Raw genomic sequence first — 23,305 nt, forward strand, 5'->3', positions numbered from 1 at the left:
AGTTAACATTTTTAATTAAAGTTTTTATCAAAAGCCTATGGGCTACGATCGGAACGGCCTGTCCCAGCTTCTTCATAGTAGACATCACATTCAATAAGTGGCTTTCCTTCGTATAGCAGAGCGAGGTTCCTTTCCACGATGTCCCCGTTTTTTCCATTTTCTATAAGCTTGACCAGCATTTCTATAGTTTGCACTTTGTTCATTCCATCGACAAGGGTAAGAAGAGTAGATTTCCTCGTCTTGGACGCATTCATAACTCTTTCATAAATTTCTTCTACTCTTTTGGACAGACTTTGCGGAGTGTCAATAATGAGGTTAATCATCCGATACTTGTCGTACAACCCCTCGCGTTTACCTTTCGAGGTTGAAAATACACAGAGATTGTACATCAGCATTTCGTCTATAGTAACCTTTTCGATGTATGTTATTGTAGGTACTAGGCCTCTTAGGACGGAGGTGCTGATGCATCCCATGAAAGAGATAGAGGGGACTTCTCTGTCCAAGATGACCAGCAGCAGATACATATTTTTAGCCAGAGTATCACTGCATCTTTTTCTTGCCATAACCTTCCATCTGATTAGATATCCCTTCAAAGTGTTCAAAAGCATGACTCTGGAAAATACTTGAACAGCAATCTTTTTTACAATTTCATCAAGTACGCTAAGACATATCCTTCTTATTACAGGCTTGTTCTCTTTAGAATGATGTCTTCCTTGGACTTGTGGTTGCAGGCTGGAATGAAGCTTGAGGCTCCTTAGCCTCTTCCAAAGCAATTCAGAAAGAATGGCATTCAGGATTCTATAATCAATGCATCCATATAGCATAAACATCTCGGGCCTTTTCACATTTATTTCTATTCTTTTACTGCAAGATATTCCATTTTCATTCTCTTCACTTGCCTTTCTTTCTTCAAAGTCCGCCTTTCCTGACTTCACCGCAACTCCTCTCCTTCTTAGCAACTCTTCAACCTCAGATTCTTTAGACCACAAAAGATCTCCAAGAAACTCAATCCTCACCCTTTCCGCTAGAGATTTTTTGAACATCTGTATGCACCTTATTCTAACTTCGTCTGCAAAAGATTGTGCCAGGCAGAATGCAATGCAATCAAGCTTTCGAAGCAGATTGAAGAATCCTGCCCCGTTCCTTTGCATGTATTTCTTTGCAATCTCCATTGACAACCTAATTCTTGGCCTAGAGCCCCACCTTTGCGTATTTGGGGAATATCTCTCACCCATCGATGCTAGGATGTGATAGCAATAAAACTCTTCTCTCCTGTCATTTTCAACACTGTTGGGTTCTTCCAAACTATAGAGCCTCATAAGACTACTCACCACAACCCTAAGCTGACCTAAATTCATATCCTTGTTGAAGTGTGGATGGTCATGCAAAAGGTATCTGAAAACAATATAGAACCTAACAATTTTTTCAAGTATCTCAATTGCGTCCTTTCCCCTTCCTCTCTGGACTTTCATGTCCGATATAACAGCTCTGGCCCTGTTCTCGGCAAACTTGTACATCTGAATGCTTTGGTCAGCAGCACACAGCCCGATGACATGGTTTACCACGCTTAGCAGCACCCCCATAGGCCTTATATCCTCTGGAAGAATGCAAGGTGACTCCGGAGACGTCTTGCGATATTTTTTGATCATCACCTCAGCTTCGTAAAGCGATACATCATTGTTGAGCACGCGCTCCAACCCCTCAAGCTCGGGACAGAATGTCATGCACTCTCCGAGAATATTCTCGCTCGTCTTGGCATGAGCCCGTGCCTCCAGCAATCTCTCATACCTTGCCCTTAAGTCTTCCATTAGAAACAGGGGATCGATGAGGCTCCGGATCATTTCGACCAATGCTGAATAATTTCAGAATGCAAAGCTCAAACGACAGAGTCTGCATCAAGCCCCACCCTCCTACCTATATGTCTTAAAACAGCCTTGCTTACATTCACCCTGTAGCTGTCTCCGTTTCTAACCACAAACTGCTTGTGGACCAGCCCATTAAGTTTCATCTGCAAGAAAAAGCTATTTCCTAGCTTTTCATCTATCTCTTTAGAGCAAGCTAAGATTTCCTTAAACTTACTTTTGCTCCTCACAGCAAGCATTATCACACTCTCAAAATAGTCCATCCCACTCCCAAAATGACTTTCTATTTCAGTCTCCTTCTCACCGGCAATCTTCAAAAGCTCACTGATGTTCTTGTGTTTATATGCCTCGACAATATACCTGTTCCCAACTATAGCAAGCTTTTCCTCTAGAGTTGGAATGAAAACAACCTGAACAAACTCTCTATGGCGCATGTTGTTGAACAAGACGTATCTACCGGGGTTAGGAAGGTATATATCCGAGTCTTTGAGTATAATAGAAAGTGATTCGGACTTCCCAATCATAGAACTGAAGTATTTTGCATAAGCTATCTTTTCCGCCTTCAAGGCCGCTTCAAATGTGTCCAAGGACTCAAGAGTTATGATCTGGATCTTGAAGTGTCTTTCATTTCTCACTATTTCAAAGAAGACCTTCAAAGACTCAAACCGCATTGGACAGCCAGAGACAGATTCCATTCTACAGCAAGGGTCTCTGTAAATGGTTATGGAATCTGGAGACCCATGAAAAAGGCAATCAGGATATTGTCGAAGTTAGTATTGTCTCTAGGAGTAGTTGGAATATTCATCCTGGCAATTCCGTTTTCTTTATTGGCATATCCGCTATACATGTTAAACAGGCCTTTATGCATTCGCCTGTCAACGTTTTTCACATACACCCTGTGGACCTTTACAGGCTTAATATTCAATATTTCAAACAGTGTACATGGGAGCATAGATATCGGAAGTGAAAGTTATTTTGTGATCAGCAATCACATAGGGTCTGTGGATTTCATCTTGGTTAATGAAATAGCCAGGAGAAGCGGAATGGTTAGCCATGTGAAATATGCAATCAAGGACGGTCTTAGGTTTTTCCCTGTGTTTTATCAGATAGTAGTTTACGTTGGATTTCTTGTTCTAAAAAGGAGCTTTGAAAAAGATCAGAAGAGCATTATTAACTACCTAGACTTTTTTAAGTCCACAAGTATTCCAATGTGGTTTGTGTTTTATCCAGAGGGATCGAGGTTTTCAGAGAAGCTGAGGCTGAAGAGCTGGGAATACTCAGATCAAAGGGGCATGAAAAGACTGAACAACGTTCTTTTTCCGAGATACAAAGGATTCAAGCTCGTATGCGAGCATCTTAAAAACTCCAGGATAAAAAAGATCGTGGACATCACATTCTCTTACTCGGAGAATAAGGTTCCTCCCCTATGGAAGTTTCTCCTCTGGGACACATCAGGGTCGTTCAATTGCGACATTAGAATTACTCCCATCGATGAGATAGATGACTACGAAGAGTTCCTTTACAGGAGTTTTGAAAGAAAAGATGCACTGATAGCAGAGTGGAATGATACCATAAAGCAGAAATAAAGCAAGGGCTACTTTGAATTTACTCTTAAAGATACAGGCTTGGGAGGAATATAATGTCTCTCTTCATAGACGCAGATGCATCCGCAACCTTCTCCTCTAAGGTTTTGTCCCCTATCATTGTAGACACAGCTATCAGTTCTCTGCAACATTCCTCAAGCCTTAATATGAGCCTCACAAAGGTGCCCTCGAGGACATTATATTTGGACACTATCTTTGCCAATGATGATCCATTGCACCATTCATAAACCGCATCCACAAGCGAGAAGCTCAAAGGCGCAAACGGGGGGATCATTAGCTCTTCCAGGTCTCTGGATAACCCTGCAAAATATTCTTTCATCTTCCTACACTCGTTGTGGAGAGCCTCTCCCGGTTCTTGTTCATCGGCCTCCTCGTGTATCATAGAGGACATCAGTGAGATGATCTTCCGTCCATCCATCTCCCTAAACTCATTGGAGAATATCATTTCAACAACCAGAACTTCGTTCACAGTGTGTATCTCAGCAGCTGCTCTCCCTTTTATTGTTATCTCTTCCCCAACGAAGCCTTTTCTTTTAAGGAATTCCATTCTTTTGTTGTACTCATCTATCATCCCAAGACTACATACATTGTACTTGATCTTTATCTCATCTATTTCCCTTCTTTTGAGTGATGTCTTCAATGCATTTGAATAGTGCAGATCAAACTCTTTGCATTTTTTATCCTCAGACATTAAATAATCATATAGGCTCTTTAGTCTTCTTATCTCCAATACGTCCATCACATTTGTTGTGTTATAGTCCCAGCAAGCCTGGCCTTTATCTAGAACGCAGAAAATGTGCTCAAGACTGATCTTACTTCTATCAAGAGGCTTCCTAATGCTCAAAGGATGAGACAAAAATTTGGTAGGAACAGGAGCATTATTACTTAGGACGCCATCGTCTAATCTCAGAAGAACAGTTGACCCGCAAACCTTCTCGACGGCTCCTGTAGCATTGTTTTTCAACAAAACACTAGTTCCCTCACGTAGAACATTGTGTTTTCCAATGAGCTTCCAATTCTTAGAACATATCTCTTCTACAGCGCCAATATATTTCATCAGATCACCGCAAACATCACACACTTTATCTTCATCACACTCCAGCTCGGAAAGCTTTTTCATGTCTTTCTCATAGTTCCTCTGGCTTCTATGCTCTCCATAACTTCTCCTCATCAGATCCTCAACCTTGACATTTGATCTCAGAGATATAAGAATAAGTCCAAAGCTCAACTTAAATTGGCTGGATAGACTGAATGGAGTTCCATGTATGATTCCCCGAATAGTAGAAAGTGGTGGCATCTTTGGATCTGCTATCACTACAGTTCCTACAGCATCCATCCCCCTTCTTCCAGCCCTCCCACTCATCTGTATGTACTCTCCAGATGAGATATATCTAAAGACTCCATTATCAATCTTACTAAGAGACAAAAACACACAGCATTTCGCAGGCATATTCACCCCCATTGCAAACGTCTCAGTGGCTATAAGGAGCTTCACTAGGTTCATGGAAAACAGAAGCTCCACACATTCCTTGACAAAAGGAAGAAGGGACCCGTGGTGGACAGCAATGCCATTTAGTACCATAGATGACATGCTAAGAATTTGCGGAAGGTTCCTATCCTCGGGGGAAAGGCATTTCGTAGCCTCACTAAGGAATGTCCTCACCTCCTCTCTGCTTCTTTCATCATTTAGATTCAAAGTCTTAAGAATCTCTGCATAATCTTCACACTTCTTCTTTGAGAAGCAGAAAAATATCGATGGCGTGAGCTTCTTCTTCACAACAAAATTGGCCAAGTCAAGGATCTTAAATCTTCCGGTTGGCCTGTTCTTCTTACTAAAGGGAACCAGGTCTCCCTTGAAGTTCGATGCACCTTTTGTTCTGCCTCCTTCGTCAATGGAATATACGTTCCAATCACAATATATCACATGCTCTAGAGGAACAGCCCTTTTACTGGTAGAAATCACATATATCGTTCTGTTCTTCGTTCTGCCTACCCATTCGCTGAATTCAAGACTGTTAGGAATCGTTGCGCTCAGCATAATAAAGCTTATGTTACGGGGAATCATGATTATACACTCCTCCCAAACCACTCCTCTTTCAGAATCGTTGATGTAATGGACCTCATCAAATACAACAAATTCTGTGTCTCTTAGAAGATCTCCATTTCTGTACACAAGATTCCGAAGGATTTCCGTGGTCATCACAAGGCACTTTGCATTAGGGTTAACCTGGACATCGCCCGTAATGATCCCAACATCATCATACTTCTGTTTGAAGTCATGATACTTTTGATTGCTCAACGCCTTGATTGGAGATGTGTAGATAGTTCTTGTTCCACGTTTCTGCGATAAAGAGATTGCATACTCAGCCACCAAGGTTTTTCCAGAGCTTGTATGGGCAGATACAAAAACCGATGATTCTCTGCTCAGAAAATAAAACGCTTGTTTTTGGAAAACATCTGCTTCGAATCCGATATTTAAAATCCCTTCGTCGACATATTGCGAGTAGTCAGAGGGGATCCAATCCTGCTTTACCATCACATAATACTTTTTTTCGGGTCCCCTATTCTTCACGTCGATGCTATTCCTATTTTTTGTCTCAGACAGCTCTTGGTTCATGGGCTGCCCATTGCAAAACATATTTTAAAGCTGTCTTTCATCATGAAGAACACCAAGCAGCTGTGGTTTTCCATAAATTTATTAAGATTTATTACTTTCCAGTCATTTTCTCTTTGAGAAAGCCTTTTCGTTGGAATATTCATAGTAGCACTCAGGCCCTAGCAATTCCTTGATCTTCTCAAACTTTTTGGCAAACGTGTTTGCATCCTCTTCGTTGGCATACTCTATAAATCCATATCCTCTGTTCCGTTTGTTTTCTCCATACAATATCCTTATGTCCTTTGGCTTGCATTTAGCCTCCACAAGTATTTTCCTTATATCGACTATGGAAAGAGACTTCGTTATCTTACCAAGAAAAAATCTGGTCTTATTCTCCAAAGGCTTCTTAACTCTCTCTATGTAAATCGGCTTATTGTTCATCACGATTTCTTCCTTTATCACCGCCTTCTTTTTGAAAGTTATGATTGCTTTTCCTGTGGATATATTGTCTTTGTTCTTCTTTATTGTTATTCTTTCGATCTCCCCGTACTTTTCAAACACTTTCGAAATGGACTCCTTATCTTCCTTGTAGGAAAGATTGGTGAGTATGTACTTGTTGTCCAGATACCTATTGGACCTTTCCCCCCCTTCTCTCTCCTGTCTCCTGTTTGCTTTCATGTCTACAAGTGCGTGTTCTCTGCTAGGATACTCGAGAATAAACCCATTCTCACCACTCTTCACAGCCTTGAAGTTCTTGAACGTCCTCTTTATATCCTTTAGAGTGGAAGTTCCTTTCACTACAATGGAGCATGTGGCCTCGTCAAACTCAATCTTTTGAAGCCTCCTTTTCTTTTTATTGGCGCCATCATCTTCTTTAGCAGCTCTTTTGCCAGTGATCTTCCCCTCTGCACCTTCAGACTCGGTGTTGCCATCATTCACATTCTTGCAATGCCTCTTCCTCTTATCTTTGTACTTGAGTCCATGCTTGTCTCCTTCCTTTTTTTCCATGCTGTCTCCCATGCTATATCTTCGAATGGGTTAATATATCCAAAGAAATAAAGCTTTCTCGACTCTGCCACATTAGAGCGTTTATTGAATATGCTTGGAAATGCTCTCATCTATCTGCAGCGCGTTCTCTTCCATCTGTTAAAACAAGGAAAAAATTTACCCTGAACAGATGAGCAAGGAGCTTTTTGATATAAAGCCACTTGTCGAGATAAAGGAGGCCTACAGAAAGGACAAAAAGTTTATCCGTCACCACTCTGACAGATACAAGAGAGTAAAGCCATCTTGGAGAAAGCCTCGTGGAATTGACAGCAAGGTCAGAAAGAGATGCAAGGGGCAGAGGGAGATGCCTTCCATCAAGTATAAGAAGCCAAAGGAGATCAGGCATCTTCTGCCAAATGGGCTCAGAAAGGTTAGGATATTTAACATCAACGATCTCACGCCACTAGCATCTTTGAACAGGTTTTACTGTGGAGAGATTGCACATGCAGTAGGTGCTAGGAAGAGAATTGCCATTGTCAATCGAGCAAAGGAGCTTGGGATTTGTCTTCTGAATGGAAATGCACGTCTTGTTCAGGAAATCGAGGAATAAATCTTCTAGTGCTTCATTTCTTTATTCTGTAAGTGAATTTATTAACGCCGAGAAAAACATCCTTTTCGATTGAATGAACTTGATATCGGTTACCAATGGGAGCATTGTTTTCAATAGGAACAAGACCTTGATAATGAGAAACATCTCTACTGGTACAATAGAGAAGATGGATGCACCAAACTGGATATCCTTCATGTCCGGGAAATATTTGGTTGATGGAGAAAAAAACTTATATGTTATTGACGGAACTACGCTAAAGAATGTCCTGAAGCTCAACAGAAGCATTTTTTGCCTGGTGGAATATGGAGATGAGGTGTATGTGGCAGATAGATTTGGGGATGTTTACAGAATTGGAGATGGAGGATGCGAATATGTGCTTGGGACTTTATCGTATCTAACAGGAATGGCAATACACAATGGGAGGATCTTGCTCAGCGACAAGTACGGAAGGATCCGTATCAGTGGGATGAATGGGAAAATATTGGGGTATAGGTTCGGCTGCGGGTCTGTAGTATCTCTGGAATGTGTTAATGGGGCTCTGGTTTCAATAAGCACCAAGAGAATAGTTCTGTATGACAGCGAATATTCCCCAAGCCATATATATGAATTTCCAGAAGGTACAAGTGCTCTAAAGGCCATGGGAAAGGGAGAGAACGAACTCGTAGTTATCTGCTCGAACACCCACCTCCTGTTCAGTATAGGAGACAAAATCGATCTCGTTTCCTGCACGGAAGAGACTATTATTGATGGTGTTTGCAGCGGGTCTGCTTTTTACAAGGTACTCCCAAACTTCACAATTGTGGATGACAAGCAGAAAGTCTTCTATGAATAAAGATTTGGATAATCCTGGAATGTAGGCGCAGTCACTTATTTATGTAGTACTTTGTCCAAAGCCCCATGGATAACAGTAAGAGATATAAAAATGGGGCGGCCGTTGAGGATTCTGGTGATGCGCTGGAAGGAGGGACAAGCGAATCCAGCTCTATTTCGGAGACGTTTTCAGATGATGAAATTTCTTACGAAGTGGCAAGCCTTTCCCCATCGAACTTTTCAGATGTATCCACTATTACGGAACAGTCGAGAATATTTCCATCTTCCGAAGAATTTCTTTCTTTATCTGCTTGCTCCAAGGTCTTAATCAGTGGAGACATCATTTTCTCCTTCTGTGGATTTTTTCAGCTATCTAAAGTGCTTGAGATTGCAGAGAAAAAGCTTAAAAAGGCCCTGAATACCCTAGTCTCGTCACTAGAAAACAAGGAGGCTAAGAAAGATGAGACCTATGTCTTTTACACAGAAAGAGCTGCCAACATTCCCTTAGAGATGGTTCTTGATCTATACAAAAGCCTTTCATTTGCAGACTTCAAGTACATAATATTTATTTCAAGAGTTAAGGTGTGTGGAAAGATGGAGGCAAAGGATCTTATGGAAGACTTCAAGGAATACGATCCATCAGACTTGAGCCACATGCCTGTGAGAGGAGAGGAGGTCCTGCTACTGTCATCTTATATTTCCAAGAAGCAGATCGTGGTTAACGGAAACACATTCAGACTGTTTTTAGTTGATAACCAGATGTTTGAATCATTCATAAACCTTTTTTCAAAGGAACTCTCTGAAAGTACATAGAATAAACAACTTAGGTCTGTTCTACAGTCTTGTTTTCTATTTTTCTGCACACTCCCCAAGAATGGAACGGGCAGTCCACAATTTAGAGCTAGTTCTGGAGAACGGAGTCGAAGGCCAGTCTGAAATGATAATAGATGTACTTAAAGACCTTGTACAGGCGTCTTTAAGAAGTACAGATGAGGAAATCGCAAACTATGAACTGGATGAAATGTTAATGGAATCCTTGGATAAAACATCGTATGAAGAACACAGAGAGCTTGTGGAGATGCTTCCAGACCTCATTTCATGTATGAGAGATCCGAGAAACATAGTCCCTGCAATAGAAAAATACTTTGACCCAAAGTGCGACTTTTCGATAGATGCTGCCAAAGTAATGTTTGTGATGAAAAGAGATTTCGGGTTTGAATTCGATGGTTTTTTGAGCACGCTTTTTGATTGTGTGAGTCCTAAAAATATCGAGAAGGATATAGAAAGGAAATTGCTGTTTATTTTAATGGTATTGGGGGATAACTCCGTTCCATTGGCTGTGGCCAAGGCCTTCATCAAGAAGCTATGCAGTATTTCCCTGCAAATGAAGTCTTCTCACTGTCACAAGATACTCTGGGCAGTGTTATGGATCATGAGATTCCATCCAATGGCATATATAATGGCAAGAGAAGATGGCTTCAGAAAGGATCTCGAATGGGCTGAATCCATTACAATGGATAAGTTCCAGCCATATCTTTTTGAGCTTGATATATTGAGTGAATCCCTAGAGGGAATCAAAAAGATTGTTAATCTGATAAGACGGGAGGCTGGGGATGCCAAAAGCAGGCCAAGGTTGCTATCCTTGAGTAATATTACATTTCCAAGATTAGAGATTTAGCGCACCAACCCAAATTAAAGGCACATCTGTTTCTTATGGCGTTTCCTGCAACTTCCTCATAAGGTATTTCTTCGCATCATCTTTGACTCTTAGTCTTTTTTTCGCCACAGGCACTGCAGTTGGTGATTCTGCTTCTTTAATTTTCTTCATCATCCTCCTCAAAGAGGACATGCTCATGATCTTTTCAAGATTAAACTTTCTATAGGAGTTTGGCAAATTGCTATCCTTGATGAAGTATGCCAAGCAAAGGCTATAAGGATTGACTCCCTCGTTGTTCTTGCATACTGAAATAAAGTTCTTTAGAGTGCAGTTTCCCTCAAATCCTTGTGTAGAATAAAAATCCCTTACTCTGTCAAAAATAGCCGAAAGATATTCAAAAGACGCTTCTACATGCTCAAACTCTCTTAAAAGTATTCTCTTGAACCTCAATCCTGTCCTTTCCGTAAAGGGATTCAGATCACTATAGGATATCGGATAGTGATGTCTCCTAAGCACATTGTATATTATTGATAGTATCTTGTCATTGACGCCGACTCTCTGCTTGAACCTTTTGGTCTCCAAGACCTGCCTAACTTCGTCAAAATAGCCCGAAACATTTAAAATGTTAACCAACGATTCCACATCTTTGTTGTATCTCCCAGACCTATCACTTGCAAGATATTTCATCTTTTTTGGTGCTATAAATGAGCGGAATGCATATGATGGCACATAGCCATCCTCTGCTTCCAGACACAATCCACAGGATGTGCAAACACCTTTGGAAGTTGACAAATGGCTGCAACCCTCCATTCAGGGCCATGTCTGTAGGTGAAAAAGAATAATTACAAAATGCTAGCCTCAGACAATAAAGAAGATGTTTATTTCAAACCATCACAACCGATGGCTCCTGGTTAGCCATGCCTTCTTCAGTGAAAACCAGCTCCTCTCTCAGCCTGGATTCTCCGAGTGGAGTTAATAGGAAATATGAGTGTCTCCATACATGAATCTTCTGGACATATCCATGGGAAATCATAGTCTTCATAAATACCTTCAACTGCAAATTAGGAATCTCAAGATCCTTGTGGTTCCCAAGGACAGTGTCTTCAAGCAATAGCGCCTTCTTCTCGAGCAGACGTCTCTTTATCTTGTACTTGTTTGGTGTTGGTACTAGCATTGCTCTACAAATTAGCATTTCTACATAGCTGAGTCACTTACCTTCTCAAAGCCCTTGAATAAATTTTTTTTTATTGTTTATTCAGTGAGGCATTTGAACAGTATCTTCTCAGCCCTTTATGGCAAGCGCGAAGCTACTGATGGTGGCATCAACAATGGCATATGGATATGTATTTTATACGCTTGTTATAAAGGTAAGTTATATTCCAAGTAATTTTTAGCCACTATTTTATGATCCAACTGTCGCTGAAGATATATTAATCGCGCTATCCTCTATCATCCTATCCAGCATTTTCTTGATACATGCTGTTTTAGGCTTTGATGAGGAAAAGACAAAGCCTATGCAGCAGGGATCATAGAATTGAACAAAGCCTACAACGCATCTCCCTTACTGGGGACATCCATGCAGAGTTCCATCCATTCTGAATACCTCCCAGATGCTGAATGTGCCTCTATGCCAACAATTTCAGGAACTTCATACGGGTGGCTTTCTTCTATAAGCTTCTTGACCATATTAAATAAACAGGTGAATGTTTTTATAGTCAATTTGTACTCTGTTTCCCTTTCAACGTTTCCTTTCCACGGATAGATGGATGTCACCTGGGATATCTGGCAGCAAGCAGCAAGCCTCCTAGTTATTAAGTCGCACGAAGCCTTTTCCGCAGACTCCTGGGATGGATATGTTGTAAAGACAATGAGCAAATGTGGCATAAGGATTCCCTCCAAAAAGTACTTAATATTTGCAATTTCTAGAATGTACGAATGTCTGGGGTTATAAGTATCCTAGGTCTTATCAATCCTCGGGATGCTCTTTTCAAGGCAATATTCATGGAAAAGAAACTTTCCAAGCACCATCTGAAAGAGGTTTCTATACCTAGCATTGTCCTTAGAGTGATGGAAGAATGTGTTTCTGTTAAGGACGGTGGGCTTGTTGTGATAGGGCTTAGCAGGATTTTGGTGAGGAAGATGAAATACCTACAGGATGAATGTAGCGATGCTGCTCATAAGATCTGCAGGAAAAGAGGGGATAGAGGAAGAGGTGTTAAGCAGCCATCTTCGAGGGGGATAACCCTTGGGCTGGACCTAGAAAACATATACATTGATGATCAAATGATAAGTCCTGAAGAGCTTGTGATTCTTCCTGAGGAAAATAATGCAGGCGATATCCAAGAGGATATAGACTTCAGCTTTAATGAGTTTAATGACATTTCCTATATTGAAGAGGGTAGACTTGAAGGCGAGGACAACACTAGAGGTTCCACGACCACTGAGGTTACTCAAATTCCTTTAGAAGAGCGTAGGGAGAAAAGAAGAAAGATTGTTGAGGACTCGGAGCTAGAGTTTGACTCTCAGGTATTTAGAGAAAACCTCAGAAACACGAAAGACATAGTGTATAAGGAGAAGGCCTTTGACATAAGAGAGGACCTTGCATCCAAACTTTCAATTGCGCCAGAAATATTGTCTAGAATATGCCATAGGGAGATATATTCGAGAGAAAGCGTAGAAGGCGTCCGAGACACGACTCTATTGGAATCCTATGGAGACATTAGCTTTGGTAGTCAAATCGTCGAATCACAGGCATCAGAGGAAATTACTGTGGAAGAGAGTCTCGATGTTGAGAAGTTGCCTGAGAGATTTGTCTTTAATGAAATTGCTGCTGGGCATAGCAGACACGAGAAGAGTAGAATGTTTTTGTCACTCTTAAAGCTGCTTGGAGATGGGACCTTAAAAGCATATCAAGGCTATTCCTATTCTAACATAGAATGCAGACTTTCATAATCGTGGGTAGGGGCTTTGTGAATTTTTGTGTCTTAAAAAATTTATCCCTTCAATGGAAAAGAAGGAGCATGTTATAATTGATGCCACTGGACAAGTGGCAGGAAAGCTTGCAGCAAAAGTTGCCAAGCTCCTTCTTGAAGGAGTTCATGTGAGTGTTGTCTGCTGCGAGGAGGCAGTGTTTATGGGAAGTCTAAAGAGATCTATGGATAAGTTCAAGGCATACCTTAACAAAAGATGCATTGTTAATCCAAGAAGAGGGCCATTCCACTTCCGCGAGCCAAGGATGCATCTTGCAAAGATAATAAGAAGGATGATTTCCTATAAGAAGGTCAGGGGAAAGACTGCATTGAGTAAGCTTGCAACCTACGAAGGGATCCCAAGAGAGCTTGAGGGGTTACCAAGGCAGAAGGTGACCTGTGCATTGGTCAAGTATGCAGGAAGGCCTAATAACCATGTCACCCTCGGGAAGCTCCTAAGCATGTTTGGATGGAAGCATGCAGAGGCAGCCAAAAGAATAACGGGAGAGTTGAGAGAAAGAGAAAGGCAGATGTCTCTAGAAAAAGAGGAGATCTACAGGAAGAGGGAGAAGATTAAGAAAGACAAGTCCTTTGAAGACGAGGTAAACAAGAAGCTAGCTACGTTTGCATGAGTTATTAAATGCCCTTAAGTTTATTACAATATTTTTGTGTGCCCTTGAATGAAGAAGCAGAAGATATGCTACAAGAGAAATAGTTATATAAATAGAGGGACAAAATTCAAGACACTGAAGCAGCTGATGCCAAGTCTTGTTGAAAAAGACCATAAGTATGTCCAAATTTCAAACAGGGTATCTATAAGGCCGGGAATAAAACTCTGTGACCTAACAAGCCTTCCTGCACCATACACATGCCCAAACACTAGGCTATTCTACTATAACTCTTCCGTGTATAAAAGGATTTGTGACATGCCTAGCGATCGTATCCAAAAGCTATTTCAGTTAAGAGAGTTTGGAAAAACCTTGGTTCCATTTAGAAAATGATATTATTAAGTGCTGAACAGCATGGAAGATAGAATGAATAAACTCTAGACTTTATTAGAAAAGTCTCCACTGTATATTAGATCGAAACAGCTTGTTCCACAGGCCACAGGATTACCCACTGTTATGGAGGCCGAAGGATTGGACAGTCTATCCTCCAAATGGAATGCGGCAGCCGTCTTGAAACTGGAGTAGCAGCTCTCAAAGCTCATTCTTTGGATGAGGGAGTCCTCAGCACCAAACCCATACCTACTGAAGGGAGAATAAGTTCCTTTTCTCGTCATATAATCAGCCACAAGAAGGAGATGGCGAGGGTCAATAGTGATTCCGTAAACATCGAAAACTTTCACTATTTCGCTGATAATGGCATGCCTTGCTGCTTCAATCCCAAGTGTTAGGTATACGTTGTATATGTCGTTCGACTCGGCATTGTATATGTCTAAAAAGCTCATAAGGTCTTCATAAACACCAGGACTTGTCTCCACTCTTCCGGTTAGGGAAAAAATGGAAGAACTCTCTACGAAGAGTGTATTTCCAGAAATCGAGGCCTTTTTCACATCTTTTGTTTCTCTCACCACAACTGTGGGCAGGATGGATTCAATGACTGAGGAAATCACTTCATTAAACCCAGAAGGATACAACATCTCGAATGAAAAAACATTTCTTGACTTCCTTGTAAAGTTCATAAGCTCCTCCTGGGAAACATCATTTGAGTCATCCATCTGATCAGTCTCTTCACCAGTTTCCGGGCATGTGACAGTATTATTGTCACTATCTTCTTCGCTGGCCCCATCACCAATGCTATCTACACATACATCATCGCTTTTTGTGACGCTTTCCTTGTCACTGTCGCTTTCACTCTGATCTTCACTCTCGTTCTCTTTGTTTTCATCAACCTCTTTGAAACTTTCTTTGGAAACCTCTGATACACCCAGCCTATACTTTGTCTTGGATAGTACCTTCATCTTCTTTCCAAACAGCTTTAGGAACTTCTTGTCCAGCACCTCGCTTGCAAGGTCCACAAAATTGTTGAGCTCAAACATTATTTTGATCTTTTTCTGATAAACTCCATCAACCATCACTATTTCTTCAGTTGTTGCAAATTTCTTGACGCAGTCCTTCAGTGTTATCCTTCTTAAACACTCGGCTATATCGAAGCTTGCTTTCCTCTTAATTGGAATCATGATTAAAGGCGTCTTTATCGATCTAGATGCTGCAAGAAGAATCTCTCGGAGTCTAGGAACCCCAAGTGTTACATTCTTTGCCCCAACTCCTGCAAGATGGAAAGTGTTGAGTGTCATTTGAGTGGAGGGCTCACCCACCGATTGCGCAGCTATGACTCCTACAGACTCTCCAGGATCTGCAAGAGAACAGGCGTATCTACTCATCAAAAACCCCTTAAGTTCATCGTCAAGCCCCTCTATCTGCTCTTTAAACTTTTTCGACAGGAGATCCTTGCAGTTGGCTCCAAGTTTAAAGACAGTAGACTCCCTTTCCTTGAAAAGAGATGCATTTTTCCTGAAAAATTCCGTGTCACTCAGATAGCTAGACCTTGTGCAGTCAAGCCCATCCTCCCCATAAACAAATTGGATTATTTTGCTTCCTATTCTAGCAGACATGTCGTACGCTACTTTTAGCTCCTCCATGTGCTTAACCAAGCATCTCTGCAGATACCCGGAATTTGCTGTTTTGATTGCTGTATCAATAAGCCCTTCTCTCCCTGCCATACAATGAAAGAAGTACTGCGGCAAATCGATTCCATTCAAAAACCCTTGATATATATATCCTCCAGAAGATGGACTAGGGTCCAATTCTCTGAAACAAGGCAAAGTCTTTCCACTTACCATTATTGGAACCCTCCTACCTTCCAGTTCTTGCTGTCCTAAAGCACCTGAGATTTGGCTCAGATTGACAATCGAACCTTTGGCACCGACAGTAATGATCAGCTCCATTCCGTTGTTTGGGAAGCTTTTCTTCAACCCTGATGGGACGGATGCATCGACTATCGAAGTGGTCACCTTATTCATCTCAGCTCTCATGATAGAATCCAGGTAGACCTTTTTGTCTTCATAGAGATAAAAGTCTGGATTTGCCTCCATGTATTTCCTCTGAAGCCTCTGGGCTTCTTTGTCTTTAGCCTCTATAACCATTTTTCTCCTCGTGTCTGCTTCCTTGTCAAGAATGAGATCATCTATTCCTATTGTGAAGCCATACATTTGCAGATATCTATTAGCAACCCTCCCCACGTACGTTAATAGGTCGTTTGAAGCTGCAAATCCCTTGACTTCTCCACAAGTATGAGCAAGAGACTTGAAGGTTGGGCCCAGGGAGTTCTTGTCCAGGATCCCTGTAACTATGTTTCCTTGTTTAATCCTTAGTTTGCTTTCCTCAGAATGCTCTTTCCATGCATTTGCCGGGATTTTGGTTTGAATTTCGACATCCACCAACAGCCCAAGGTTCTTTATTATCGTCGAAATCACCTGCTTTCCAGAATACAGTCTTACGGGCTTGAGAATACAAGGCTTATCCAAAACAACCCGTCTTCCGTTGATTCCAGAATTCACCAGCGTAAAGTAATCCTCTTCTGAAAAAAATGAGTTTTTCATTGTCAAAATAGTTGCAACAACAATATGGTCTTGGGTAAGCCCCCTTATCGGGTTTCCATCGGTGGGCGCCAGGTAGTTGAAGTCGTTCATTACTATATGTCTTGCCTCAGCCTCAGACACATACGTTTGAGGAAAATGGATATTCATCTCGTCCCCGTCGAAGTCTGCGTTGTAGGACTTACAGTTGGCATAGTGCATTCTTATTGTTCTTTCCCCTTTCAACACTCTACATTTGTGAGCCATTATACTTGGCCTATGGAGAGTTGGCTGCCTATTCACAAGCACTACATCTCCATCCACAAGATGTCTCCAGACAGTCTTCTTACCATCCAAAAGCTGATTGGCTAGCGCATATCTCTTTTCGTCAGCCATGTGTTCCAGACTGAGCATCACGTCTCCATCTTGCAGATATAGGCTTCCTGGATAGGTAGGGCCATTCACAACAGCCTTCTTAAGCCTACTTACGTTGAAACTAGTCACTCTCTCCGGGAAAGTTAAAGCCTCAGCAAACACGGAGGGAATGCCTATTTCTCTTGTTTCGATATTGGGATCCGGAGATATGACGGTACGCCCCGCAAAGTTAACCCTCTTTCCCATTATATTTCTGCGGAACAGCCCCTCCTTTCTTTCAAGGATCTGCTTGTGTCCAGGAGGTATTGTCGATGCATAGTTCCATTTCTTTATGTTCGCATTATCGAAAGATGAAAGAACAGCGCTCTGAAGCTCAGGCCAGTATGAAAGATCCTTTGTCATCGATATGCTGATGCTAATAATGTCACGGAGATAAATAATTTGAGGGTTTTCTATCTTCTTTCCATTCACAATGCTTATGGGACGGAATCTGTTAGGGACGACCGGAACGTTGGAGATGAAGAAGATTCCAGGCTCTCTTGTGGAGAAAATGGACTCAACCAAATCTCCTTCATTTAAAAATAGATTTTCGATGAGCTCCTTGACAACGTCAGGTGAGAGTAGTTCAAAGTCGTTTTCGTCTTGGTCCTTTCCTTCGTTTCTTCGGAAGTCTTTTAGTATTCTCATGTTTGCTCCTCTGGTGATTCGAGGGTTACTATGCCCACACCTCACACACTTTCTTCTGGAGCTTGCATTAGAGAAAAATTTGTGTGCTACCTCTTGATATCTCTCAGCCGGAGACGCAGACTTGTTTTTCTTTGCCGACTCTACCTTCTCAATGACAATCCTATACAGCTCCTCCTCTTCCTCAACCATATATAGATCATCCAGCCCATCGATTTCCTTTCCGTTCCTAAGAAGAGAAAGCTTACAGAACAAAATCAATCTATCATAGTTCGTTATTCTAAAGTGCTTGCATTGGAAGCAGCAGCATTTAACTATTGAAAGCAATGAGTCAAACAGAATAGGATTAAAAACAGGCCTTGGAAGCTTTATGTGTCCAAAGTGCCCTGGGCAGTTTAGGAGCGATAGATTGCAAGTTTTGCAGTTCGATGAAAAATCTATCGGGCCCATTCTTAAGTCATACAATCCCCCTTGAACAGGATGTCCAAACCTATCGAAAGAAACCGGTACTACAACCTCCATGCAACTAGCTCTCTCTATTTCTTCGTCAGAATACAATCCAAATGATATCTTTTTTGGATAAAATTTCATAACCATTTTGAAGAGGGGCCCTTAAGTGTTTGAATTGAAAGAACTCTACGGGACCAGTGAGATGTTCAGTATGTGAAGTGGATATAAAGCATGGTAGCGCAACGGAAGCGCGCTGGGCTCATAACCCAGAGGTTGTGTGGTTCGAATCCCACCCATGCTAGATCCTTTTGCCCTTCATGCTATCGCTGCCTCCCAAGCTTCAACTTTAAATAAGAACCCAGCTTTATTATAAAACGAAATCAAACATATGCTGTGGTGACAACCACCTCCTCGGAATCCTTGCATCCCTTTCTTTTCTTTCCCTCCACTCCCTTTTTGCAGTTTGGCTTCTTCTTGTATGAAAAAACAGTATTGTAAACAATCTTGTGGCCCCCTCTATTTCTTGTTTCTAGGCTCACTGTTTTCACCACTGTTCTTGTAACAGTCTTTACTGCATCTCTCGCTGTTTCTGAAAGTGTACTCTTGGGGGCCTTCGAGGCTTTTGTTTCCTCCGAATCCTCAACCAAAATCTTTCTAACTAAGGGGAGAAGCTCTGCTATTATGTCTTGTCTTCCAATAAGCGGAGAGCTTGGAGCAGCCGATGGAGGTGAAACCACGCTGGAGATGGTCGCCTTCTTCTCTAAAGTCTCTGGAATAGCAATAGTGGTGCATTTCTCTGTACATATCAAAGATCCAGCACCAGGGTTTGGCGGGCTAGTCGAAATGCCCTCTATTTTCTGAGATGCAGAGCTCGAGGCCTCATCACTTTTCAGGCTTGTCTGTGGCGTGCTTTCCTGTGTTTTTGTAACCGTAAGAACAGAGATGCTAGGCTGCGTTACAGTTCTATACACTATAGTAGGAGACTCTGTGGTATTTTGCTTGGAAGAAGTCTCCATTCCCTTTGTGTCCTTACCAGGCTCATCATTCTTTTTTGATGTACCGCTAGAGACCGTGTGTGTTGTTGCAGATGCGCTTGCTTCCTTTACTGCCAATGGCTCCTGGGCGTACTGAGTTTTTATGGATATAATCGTGGAGTACTGTGTCTGTACGATTGTTTCTGTTTTTGTGTTACTTTCTGTCTTTGTTGTCGTAGATATCTCCCTGACCGTTGTTAACTTGTAATTGATTATGGGAACTTCACTCTTAACTGTTGTTGTTACTTCTCTGTACAACGTGATGGGCTTTTCAGCAGTGATTGTTTTCGAAAGAACTCTAGTGACTGTTACAACAGATAGCCCATTCTTCTCCTTGTCTTCAAAGTCCTTCTCCGTATCCGTTTCGTCCTCTATTTTCTCCTCTTCACATGGAACGTCTTTGAACTTGGAACGCTTTATGGAGGCGGGAATAGAATGTGCCTTCTCAGTATCTTCTTCTGGTACTTTGGAACTGTTACCCTCACACCTCTTCTGTTTCTCTGGTTTTTCAGAGTGAGAGGAGTAGGATGTCTTTTCTATAACTCTTGGAACTTCTATAGTTTTGAAAACGGTCCTCACTTCTTCCTTCTGGGTCTCGGGGGCCCTAGTAGCTTCAGACACGTGGGTATCTCTCTTTTCTTCGCTTTTCGAGATAGTGGCAGGCTTCTCGGAGACTGTCTCTGTTTTTGTTTCAATCACCGTAACATTTTTATAGGATACTGACGGTGGCTCTGTACTTTTAGATGTGGCCATTCCACCATTTCCACTCTCCTCCTTATGATGGATCACATGAATAAATGGAAACTGAGGCTCTGAATCCTTCTTATACGAATCGATTGCCCTGTTAGCAAGAGTCTCTCTCATCCACTCAAACTCCCCACACTCATCTTTGCATTCACCTTTTCTACAATTCATACATCGATTCACATCTTTGTATACTACTGCCATGCATCTTCCCTTGTTACAGCTTGAATCGCGTACTATTGGCAGGTTAAAGCTCTGAAGGTATTCGTCATACTCTTTTTTTGGAAGATACACTGAATTCAGGCAGTCGTTCAGGCTTATTCCATATCTCCGGCATCTGGCTGTTAGCTCGTTCTGTATGGCATTCAGATATCCCATAACTATCAAGATCATCATTGTGGAACTGAGTGTTTGTTTGTTCTCTCTGCATTAGAAATATTTGTGCGGCTGGGTTTCACATCTGGATCAGACGTTTTAATAAGGGCTGTTATGGGCGTGATGGTGTAGGCTCGGTGGTCTAAGGGTATGATCTCCGCTTTGGGTGCGGAGGGCTCCAGGTTCAAATCCTGGCCGAGCCCTTTTGCCGTGCCATTATTATTTCAAGCAAAAATAGTTGCCTTGTGATACAGATATAACCATTTTATATCTCTATCCCCATGGAAGAGTATACATTATGCTCTTCGAGTACTGAGCAGGGCGAAATACCAATCATTCATGTCAAGAGATTCAAGGAAGAGCCTCCGCTGTTTCCAAGGACTAAGTCGCAGCTGCAGTACATGTACTTGCCAAACAAGCCTTTGTTTGTGGGGCCGAATACCATACCAAGGTCCTGTGACTACCAGGTAAATGTGCTCACGACAAAGCTTAAAAAGAGGCTCAAGCACGACCTTCCCTATCCATTTCTTTGCCTTTCAATGAACTTGGACAAGACGTTTTTTGAAGGAAAGTTTATTTTTGTGTCTGAGGCCCAGGAAACAGATGATGCAAATGATCTATTGCTGGTTAGAACTAAAGAAAGGATAATACATATTAAGGAAGAGGCTGGCCCGAATACCGAAGGAAGAAATGAAATAAGACTGGAGCATATAAAGGATAAGCAGCACGATATGTATAAGGATGCTTGTCAGGACTTCGTGGCAGGAAAGCTGCTTGAAGATACTGAGGAAAGAAAAGTAAATGTGATCATTAGGGACTCAACTATTAACAGTCTTTTGAAGAAAGAGGTATACACGCACTTTTACGTAAAGAAAGAGAATGGCAAGTTGTACGTAGTTTTTGACGAGGTATATACAAGAGAAATTAAATACTATGATTACCTTACCAAGTATGGAGAGGAGGTCATAAGGTCCCTAAAGTCTTCGGAGACTAGAGTGTATTGCGGTGGAGAGGCTACTGTTGTTGTATATTCATCAACACTTTTCTACAGCTCTTCTGGGATCCAAAGGTTGTTTGGAGGAATTGATGTAGAGAAGTCTGTCGATGTCGTTGTAAACATCGAAGATGTAAGAGCTGTAAAAAGCTCAGGCGCTATTGGAAATGAGGTGAAGGTGATTCTGGGGATCAGACTCGAGGAAGGCGAATATGTTTTCAACAATGGGAAAATATACGCAGCAAGTCCAGACGGTGAGAGATTTGCATTTGATGGTGTTGTGTTTACTGATTTCATGGATAACCCGGAGCCTTCAAGCGATTAATTTGTTTGGGGTTTATTTACGAGATAAATGGAAAATAAAGTGAAAATTATATCTTCAGACAATAAGGAATTCGCTCTTGACTATGATGTTGCAGCACAAAGCCAGACCCTAAGGACATTTTTCAATAGGCCTGAAATGTTTTTGGAATCGATTTCTAGGGAGGTCAAGCTTCCGATAAAGGCGCGCTATCTTAAAAGAATTGTTGAGTTTCTGGTGTTCAAGCACTTTTCTGATCCAGACAAGGAGCCGGAGGAGTTCAAAGTTAGCGACTCTGAAGCCCTAGAGCTATTGGACATTGCTGTATACCTCAAGATTTAGTGGAAATAGAATAAATGCTTTATTACTTACATAGAGAGTGTATTATACACGCTTCCTCCTGCAAACGCCTCTCTTCTTTCAATATTCTGTGCCCTTTTTTCCATTGAGGGAGATGTAGTTCTTAAACTCTTTCGATTCCAATATTGTTTCTATCAATTCCTTTCCCGGGATAGCATTGGATATCCCCATGGATTCTATCATCTTGTAAATGGATTCTGGGTGCTCATCAAACCCAGGAAGATCGCTAGATTTCATGGGGTTGTAGAACCTCATGATTATCATACCCCGGTTCTAAATCCGGAGCTTCAGAATATTCTCGTATCTGGACATCTCTGGACAGTAGGGGCATTTAAAAGAGTTAAGGACACCTTCCTGGGAAAGCACGCTTGCTGCTTCCAGAGATATTACATGCCCGCACTCAAGCATCACAGGGATGTTTTCATCAACACAAAGAGTTTTTAACACCGGGCATATAAAGAGCGAGTGATAGTTTCTTCCCTTCTCTAACTTTATCTCAACAGGAAGAGTCTGATCATCCTTATCAAAGAATAGATTCGCAGAGGAGGAAAGCTGAAGAAAAGCAGATGTTCCTGTCTCAAATAGCTCTTTGAGATAGCATCTGTTTGGCATTCCACTTACTTCAAGATACTTAGACTTGAAGCTCTCAATAAGCCTTTCCCTGCTATTTTCCAAGGCCTCTCCAACATTTGCAGGATTTACTAAGAACTTGAGAAGTGGCTTGACATCCTGAATGTACGTAGGAACAAACGATCTTAGCTTCCCAAGGCATAGCTTAAGGGCTTCATCATATCTTCCATGGTGTATAAGCAGCAGGAATTCATGAGATGCAAGATATAGCTCAAGCCTCTTGCTCGGATAGCTCCCAAGAAATTCCTTCAAGAGCCCAGTGTGGTCCTTCGATATTTCAAATACAATTTCCTTGAACCTGACATAGTCGTCCCTGATTTTTGCCACTCCCTCCTTTCCATCCTTTATTTCGCATATTAGTTTCTCAACAACATCGGCACAGTCGTTTTCAAGGAGATAGTACACTATGAGATGTGTCACTGTTTGCATACTGTTTGGGTATGCTTGGTTTCCTATCTCTATGTCGGATTCTACAGGTTTATTGTCTTCGAAGAGTGAATCTTTCCAAAGTCTAATAAGGCCAGCTTCTGCATCCAGCAAAGTACTAAGTTCCCCACCATTGTCGAGAGGCAAGGCCATCTGTATTTCGTTTATCATCCTCACTGTTTCGTCCCTTAGATGCTGATAATCTATGTTGTGGATGCCATCAATCATAATGGGCTGGAGAGCCCTATAAAATATGT

At 41.7% G+C, this 23,305-nt stretch overlaps 21 protein-coding genes and 2 non-coding genes across 23 annotated transcripts; 12 read left to right on the forward strand and 11 right to left on the reverse strand.

Moving 5' to 3' along the window:
- Positions 1-35: 35 nt before the first annotated feature.
- On the reverse strand, positions 36-1,808 carry EHEL_041190 (nuclear protein export factor; the record flags this gene model as incomplete). The annotated part of the gene is made up of 1 exon (XM_003887101.1): positions 36-1,808. One exon carries the CDS (start codon positions 1,806-1,808, stop codon positions 36-38), a length of 1,773 nt encoding a protein of 590 aa, XP_003887150.1.
- Positions 1,809-1,876: 68 nt separating this feature from the next.
- EHEL_041200 (uncharacterized protein) lies at positions 1,877-2,557 on the reverse strand (the record flags this gene model as incomplete). Its single annotated transcript, XM_003887102.1, has 1 exon — positions 1,877-2,557. The coding sequence occupies one exon, from the start codon at positions 2,555-2,557 to the stop codon at positions 1,877-1,879; it is 681 nt and encodes a 226-aa protein (XP_003887151.1).
- Positions 2,558-2,602: 45 nt separating this feature from the next.
- EHEL_041210 (lysophospholipid acyltransferase) lies at positions 2,603-3,448 on the forward strand (the record flags this gene model as incomplete). Its single annotated transcript, XM_003887103.1, has 1 exon — positions 2,603-3,448. One exon carries the CDS (start codon positions 2,603-2,605, stop codon positions 3,446-3,448), a length of 846 nt encoding a protein of 281 aa, XP_003887152.1.
- A 25-nt stretch (positions 3,449-3,473) lies between these two features.
- On the reverse strand, positions 3,474-6,083 carry EHEL_041220 (superfamily II RNA helicase; the record flags this gene model as incomplete). Its single annotated transcript, XM_003887104.1, has 1 exon — positions 3,474-6,083. The coding sequence occupies one exon, from the start codon at positions 6,081-6,083 to the stop codon at positions 3,474-3,476; it is 2,610 nt and encodes an 869-aa protein (XP_003887153.1).
- Positions 6,084-6,185: 102 nt separating this feature from the next.
- EHEL_041230 (putative RNA-binding protein) lies at positions 6,186-7,082 on the reverse strand (the record flags this gene model as incomplete). Its single annotated transcript, XM_003887105.1, has 1 exon — positions 6,186-7,082. The coding sequence occupies one exon, from the start codon at positions 7,080-7,082 to the stop codon at positions 6,186-6,188; it is 897 nt and encodes a 298-aa protein (XP_003887154.1).
- Positions 7,083-7,239: 157 nt separating this feature from the next.
- EHEL_041240 (60S ribosomal protein L32) lies at positions 7,240-7,659 on the forward strand (the record flags this gene model as incomplete). The annotated part of the gene is made up of 1 exon (XM_003887106.1): positions 7,240-7,659. One exon carries the CDS (start codon positions 7,240-7,242, stop codon positions 7,657-7,659), a length of 420 nt encoding a protein of 139 aa, XP_003887155.1.
- A 73-nt stretch (positions 7,660-7,732) lies between these two features.
- Positions 7,733-8,491, forward strand: EHEL_041250 (uncharacterized protein; the record flags this gene model as incomplete). Its single annotated transcript, XM_003887107.1, has 1 exon — positions 7,733-8,491. One exon carries the CDS (start codon positions 7,733-7,735, stop codon positions 8,489-8,491), a length of 759 nt encoding a protein of 252 aa, XP_003887156.1.
- Positions 8,492-8,556: 65 nt separating this feature from the next.
- EHEL_041260 (uncharacterized protein) lies at positions 8,557-9,282 on the forward strand (the record flags this gene model as incomplete). Its single annotated transcript, XM_003887108.1, has 1 exon — positions 8,557-9,282. The coding sequence occupies one exon, from the start codon at positions 8,557-8,559 to the stop codon at positions 9,280-9,282; it is 726 nt and encodes a 241-aa protein (XP_003887157.1).
- A 61-nt stretch (positions 9,283-9,343) lies between these two features.
- EHEL_041270 (uncharacterized protein) lies at positions 9,344-10,147 on the forward strand (the record flags this gene model as incomplete). Its single annotated transcript, XM_003887109.1, has 1 exon — positions 9,344-10,147. The coding sequence occupies one exon, from the start codon at positions 9,344-9,346 to the stop codon at positions 10,145-10,147; it is 804 nt and encodes a 267-aa protein (XP_003887158.1).
- Positions 10,148-10,180: 33 nt separating this feature from the next.
- EHEL_041280 (uncharacterized protein) lies at positions 10,181-10,936 on the reverse strand (the record flags this gene model as incomplete). Its single annotated transcript, XM_003887110.1, has 1 exon — positions 10,181-10,936. One exon carries the CDS (start codon positions 10,934-10,936, stop codon positions 10,181-10,183), a length of 756 nt encoding a protein of 251 aa, XP_003887159.1.
- A 73-nt stretch (positions 10,937-11,009) lies between these two features.
- On the reverse strand, positions 11,010-11,347 carry EHEL_041290 (40S ribosomal protein S10; the record flags this gene model as incomplete). The annotated part of the gene is made up of 2 exons (XM_003887111.1): positions 11,010-11,304; positions 11,342-11,347. One exon carries the CDS (start codon positions 11,298-11,300, stop codon positions 11,010-11,012), a length of 291 nt encoding a protein of 96 aa, XP_003887160.1.
- Positions 11,348-11,418: 71 nt separating this feature from the next.
- On the forward strand, positions 11,419-11,658 carry EHEL_041300 (uncharacterized protein; the record flags this gene model as incomplete). The annotated part of the gene is made up of 2 exons (XM_003887112.1): positions 11,419-11,509; positions 11,534-11,658. 2 exons carry the CDS (start codon positions 11,419-11,421, stop codon positions 11,656-11,658), a joined length of 216 nt encoding a protein of 71 aa, XP_003887161.1.
- A 13-nt stretch (positions 11,659-11,671) lies between these two features.
- On the reverse strand, positions 11,672-12,010 carry EHEL_041310 (CutA-like divalent cation tolerance protein; the record flags this gene model as incomplete). Its single annotated transcript, XM_003887113.1, has 1 exon — positions 11,672-12,010. One exon carries the CDS (start codon positions 12,008-12,010, stop codon positions 11,672-11,674), a length of 339 nt encoding a protein of 112 aa, XP_003887162.1.
- A 51-nt stretch (positions 12,011-12,061) lies between these two features.
- EHEL_041320 (uncharacterized protein) lies at positions 12,062-13,078 on the forward strand (the record flags this gene model as incomplete). Its single annotated transcript, XM_003887114.1, has 1 exon — positions 12,062-13,078. One exon carries the CDS (start codon positions 12,062-12,064, stop codon positions 13,076-13,078), a length of 1,017 nt encoding a protein of 338 aa, XP_003887163.1.
- A 52-nt stretch (positions 13,079-13,130) lies between these two features.
- On the forward strand, positions 13,131-13,727 carry EHEL_041330 (60S ribosomal protein L13a; the record flags this gene model as incomplete). Its single annotated transcript, XM_003887115.1, has 1 exon — positions 13,131-13,727. The coding sequence occupies one exon, from the start codon at positions 13,131-13,133 to the stop codon at positions 13,725-13,727; it is 597 nt and encodes a 198-aa protein (XP_003887164.1).
- Positions 13,728-13,775: 48 nt separating this feature from the next.
- Positions 13,776-14,096, forward strand: EHEL_041340 (uncharacterized protein; the record flags this gene model as incomplete). The annotated part of the gene is made up of 1 exon (XM_003887116.1): positions 13,776-14,096. The coding sequence occupies one exon, from the start codon at positions 13,776-13,778 to the stop codon at positions 14,094-14,096; it is 321 nt and encodes a 106-aa protein (XP_003887165.1).
- A 44-nt stretch (positions 14,097-14,140) lies between these two features.
- On the reverse strand, positions 14,141-18,331 carry EHEL_041350 (DNA-directed RNA polymerase subunit beta'; the record flags this gene model as incomplete). Its single annotated transcript, XM_003887117.1, has 1 exon — positions 14,141-18,331. The coding sequence occupies one exon, from the start codon at positions 18,329-18,331 to the stop codon at positions 14,141-14,143; it is 4,191 nt and encodes a 1,396-aa protein (XP_003887166.1).
- An 81-nt stretch (positions 18,332-18,412) lies between these two features.
- EHEL_041360 lies at positions 18,413-18,485 on the forward strand. The gene has a single exon. It is a non-coding gene; the product is annotated as a tRNA-Met (tRNA).
- Positions 18,486-18,564: 79 nt separating this feature from the next.
- EHEL_041370 (uncharacterized protein) lies at positions 18,565-20,358 on the reverse strand (the record flags this gene model as incomplete). Its single annotated transcript, XM_003887118.1, has 1 exon — positions 18,565-20,358. The coding sequence occupies one exon, from the start codon at positions 20,356-20,358 to the stop codon at positions 18,565-18,567; it is 1,794 nt and encodes a 597-aa protein (XP_003887167.1).
- Positions 20,359-20,468: 110 nt separating this feature from the next.
- EHEL_041380 lies at positions 20,469-20,540 on the forward strand. Its single transcript has one exon. It is a non-coding gene; the product is annotated as a tRNA-Pro (tRNA).
- Positions 20,541-20,618: 78 nt separating this feature from the next.
- Positions 20,619-21,656, forward strand: EHEL_041390 (uncharacterized protein; the record flags this gene model as incomplete). Its single annotated transcript, XM_003887119.1, has 1 exon — positions 20,619-21,656. One exon carries the CDS (start codon positions 20,619-20,621, stop codon positions 21,654-21,656), a length of 1,038 nt encoding a protein of 345 aa, XP_003887168.1.
- Positions 21,657-22,052: 396 nt separating this feature from the next.
- On the reverse strand, positions 22,053-22,229 carry EHEL_041397 (uncharacterized protein; the record flags this gene model as incomplete). The annotated part of the gene is made up of 1 exon (XM_059743498.1): positions 22,053-22,229. The coding sequence occupies one exon, from the start codon at positions 22,227-22,229 to the stop codon at positions 22,053-22,055; it is 177 nt and encodes a 58-aa protein (XP_059599481.1).
- A 36-nt stretch (positions 22,230-22,265) lies between these two features.
- Positions 22,266-23,276, reverse strand: EHEL_041400 (uncharacterized protein; the record flags this gene model as incomplete). Its single annotated transcript, XM_003887120.1, has 1 exon — positions 22,266-23,276. The coding sequence occupies one exon, from the start codon at positions 23,274-23,276 to the stop codon at positions 22,266-22,268; it is 1,011 nt and encodes a 336-aa protein (XP_003887169.1).
- Between the last annotated feature and the right edge of the window lie 29 nt (positions 23,277-23,305).

This window comes from Encephalitozoon hellem, chromosome IV (assembly GCF_000277815.2).
Source record: "Encephalitozoon hellem ATCC 50504 chromosome IV, complete sequence".
Lineage (NCBI taxonomy): Eukaryota > Fungi > Microsporidia > Unikaryonidae > Encephalitozoon > Encephalitozoon hellem.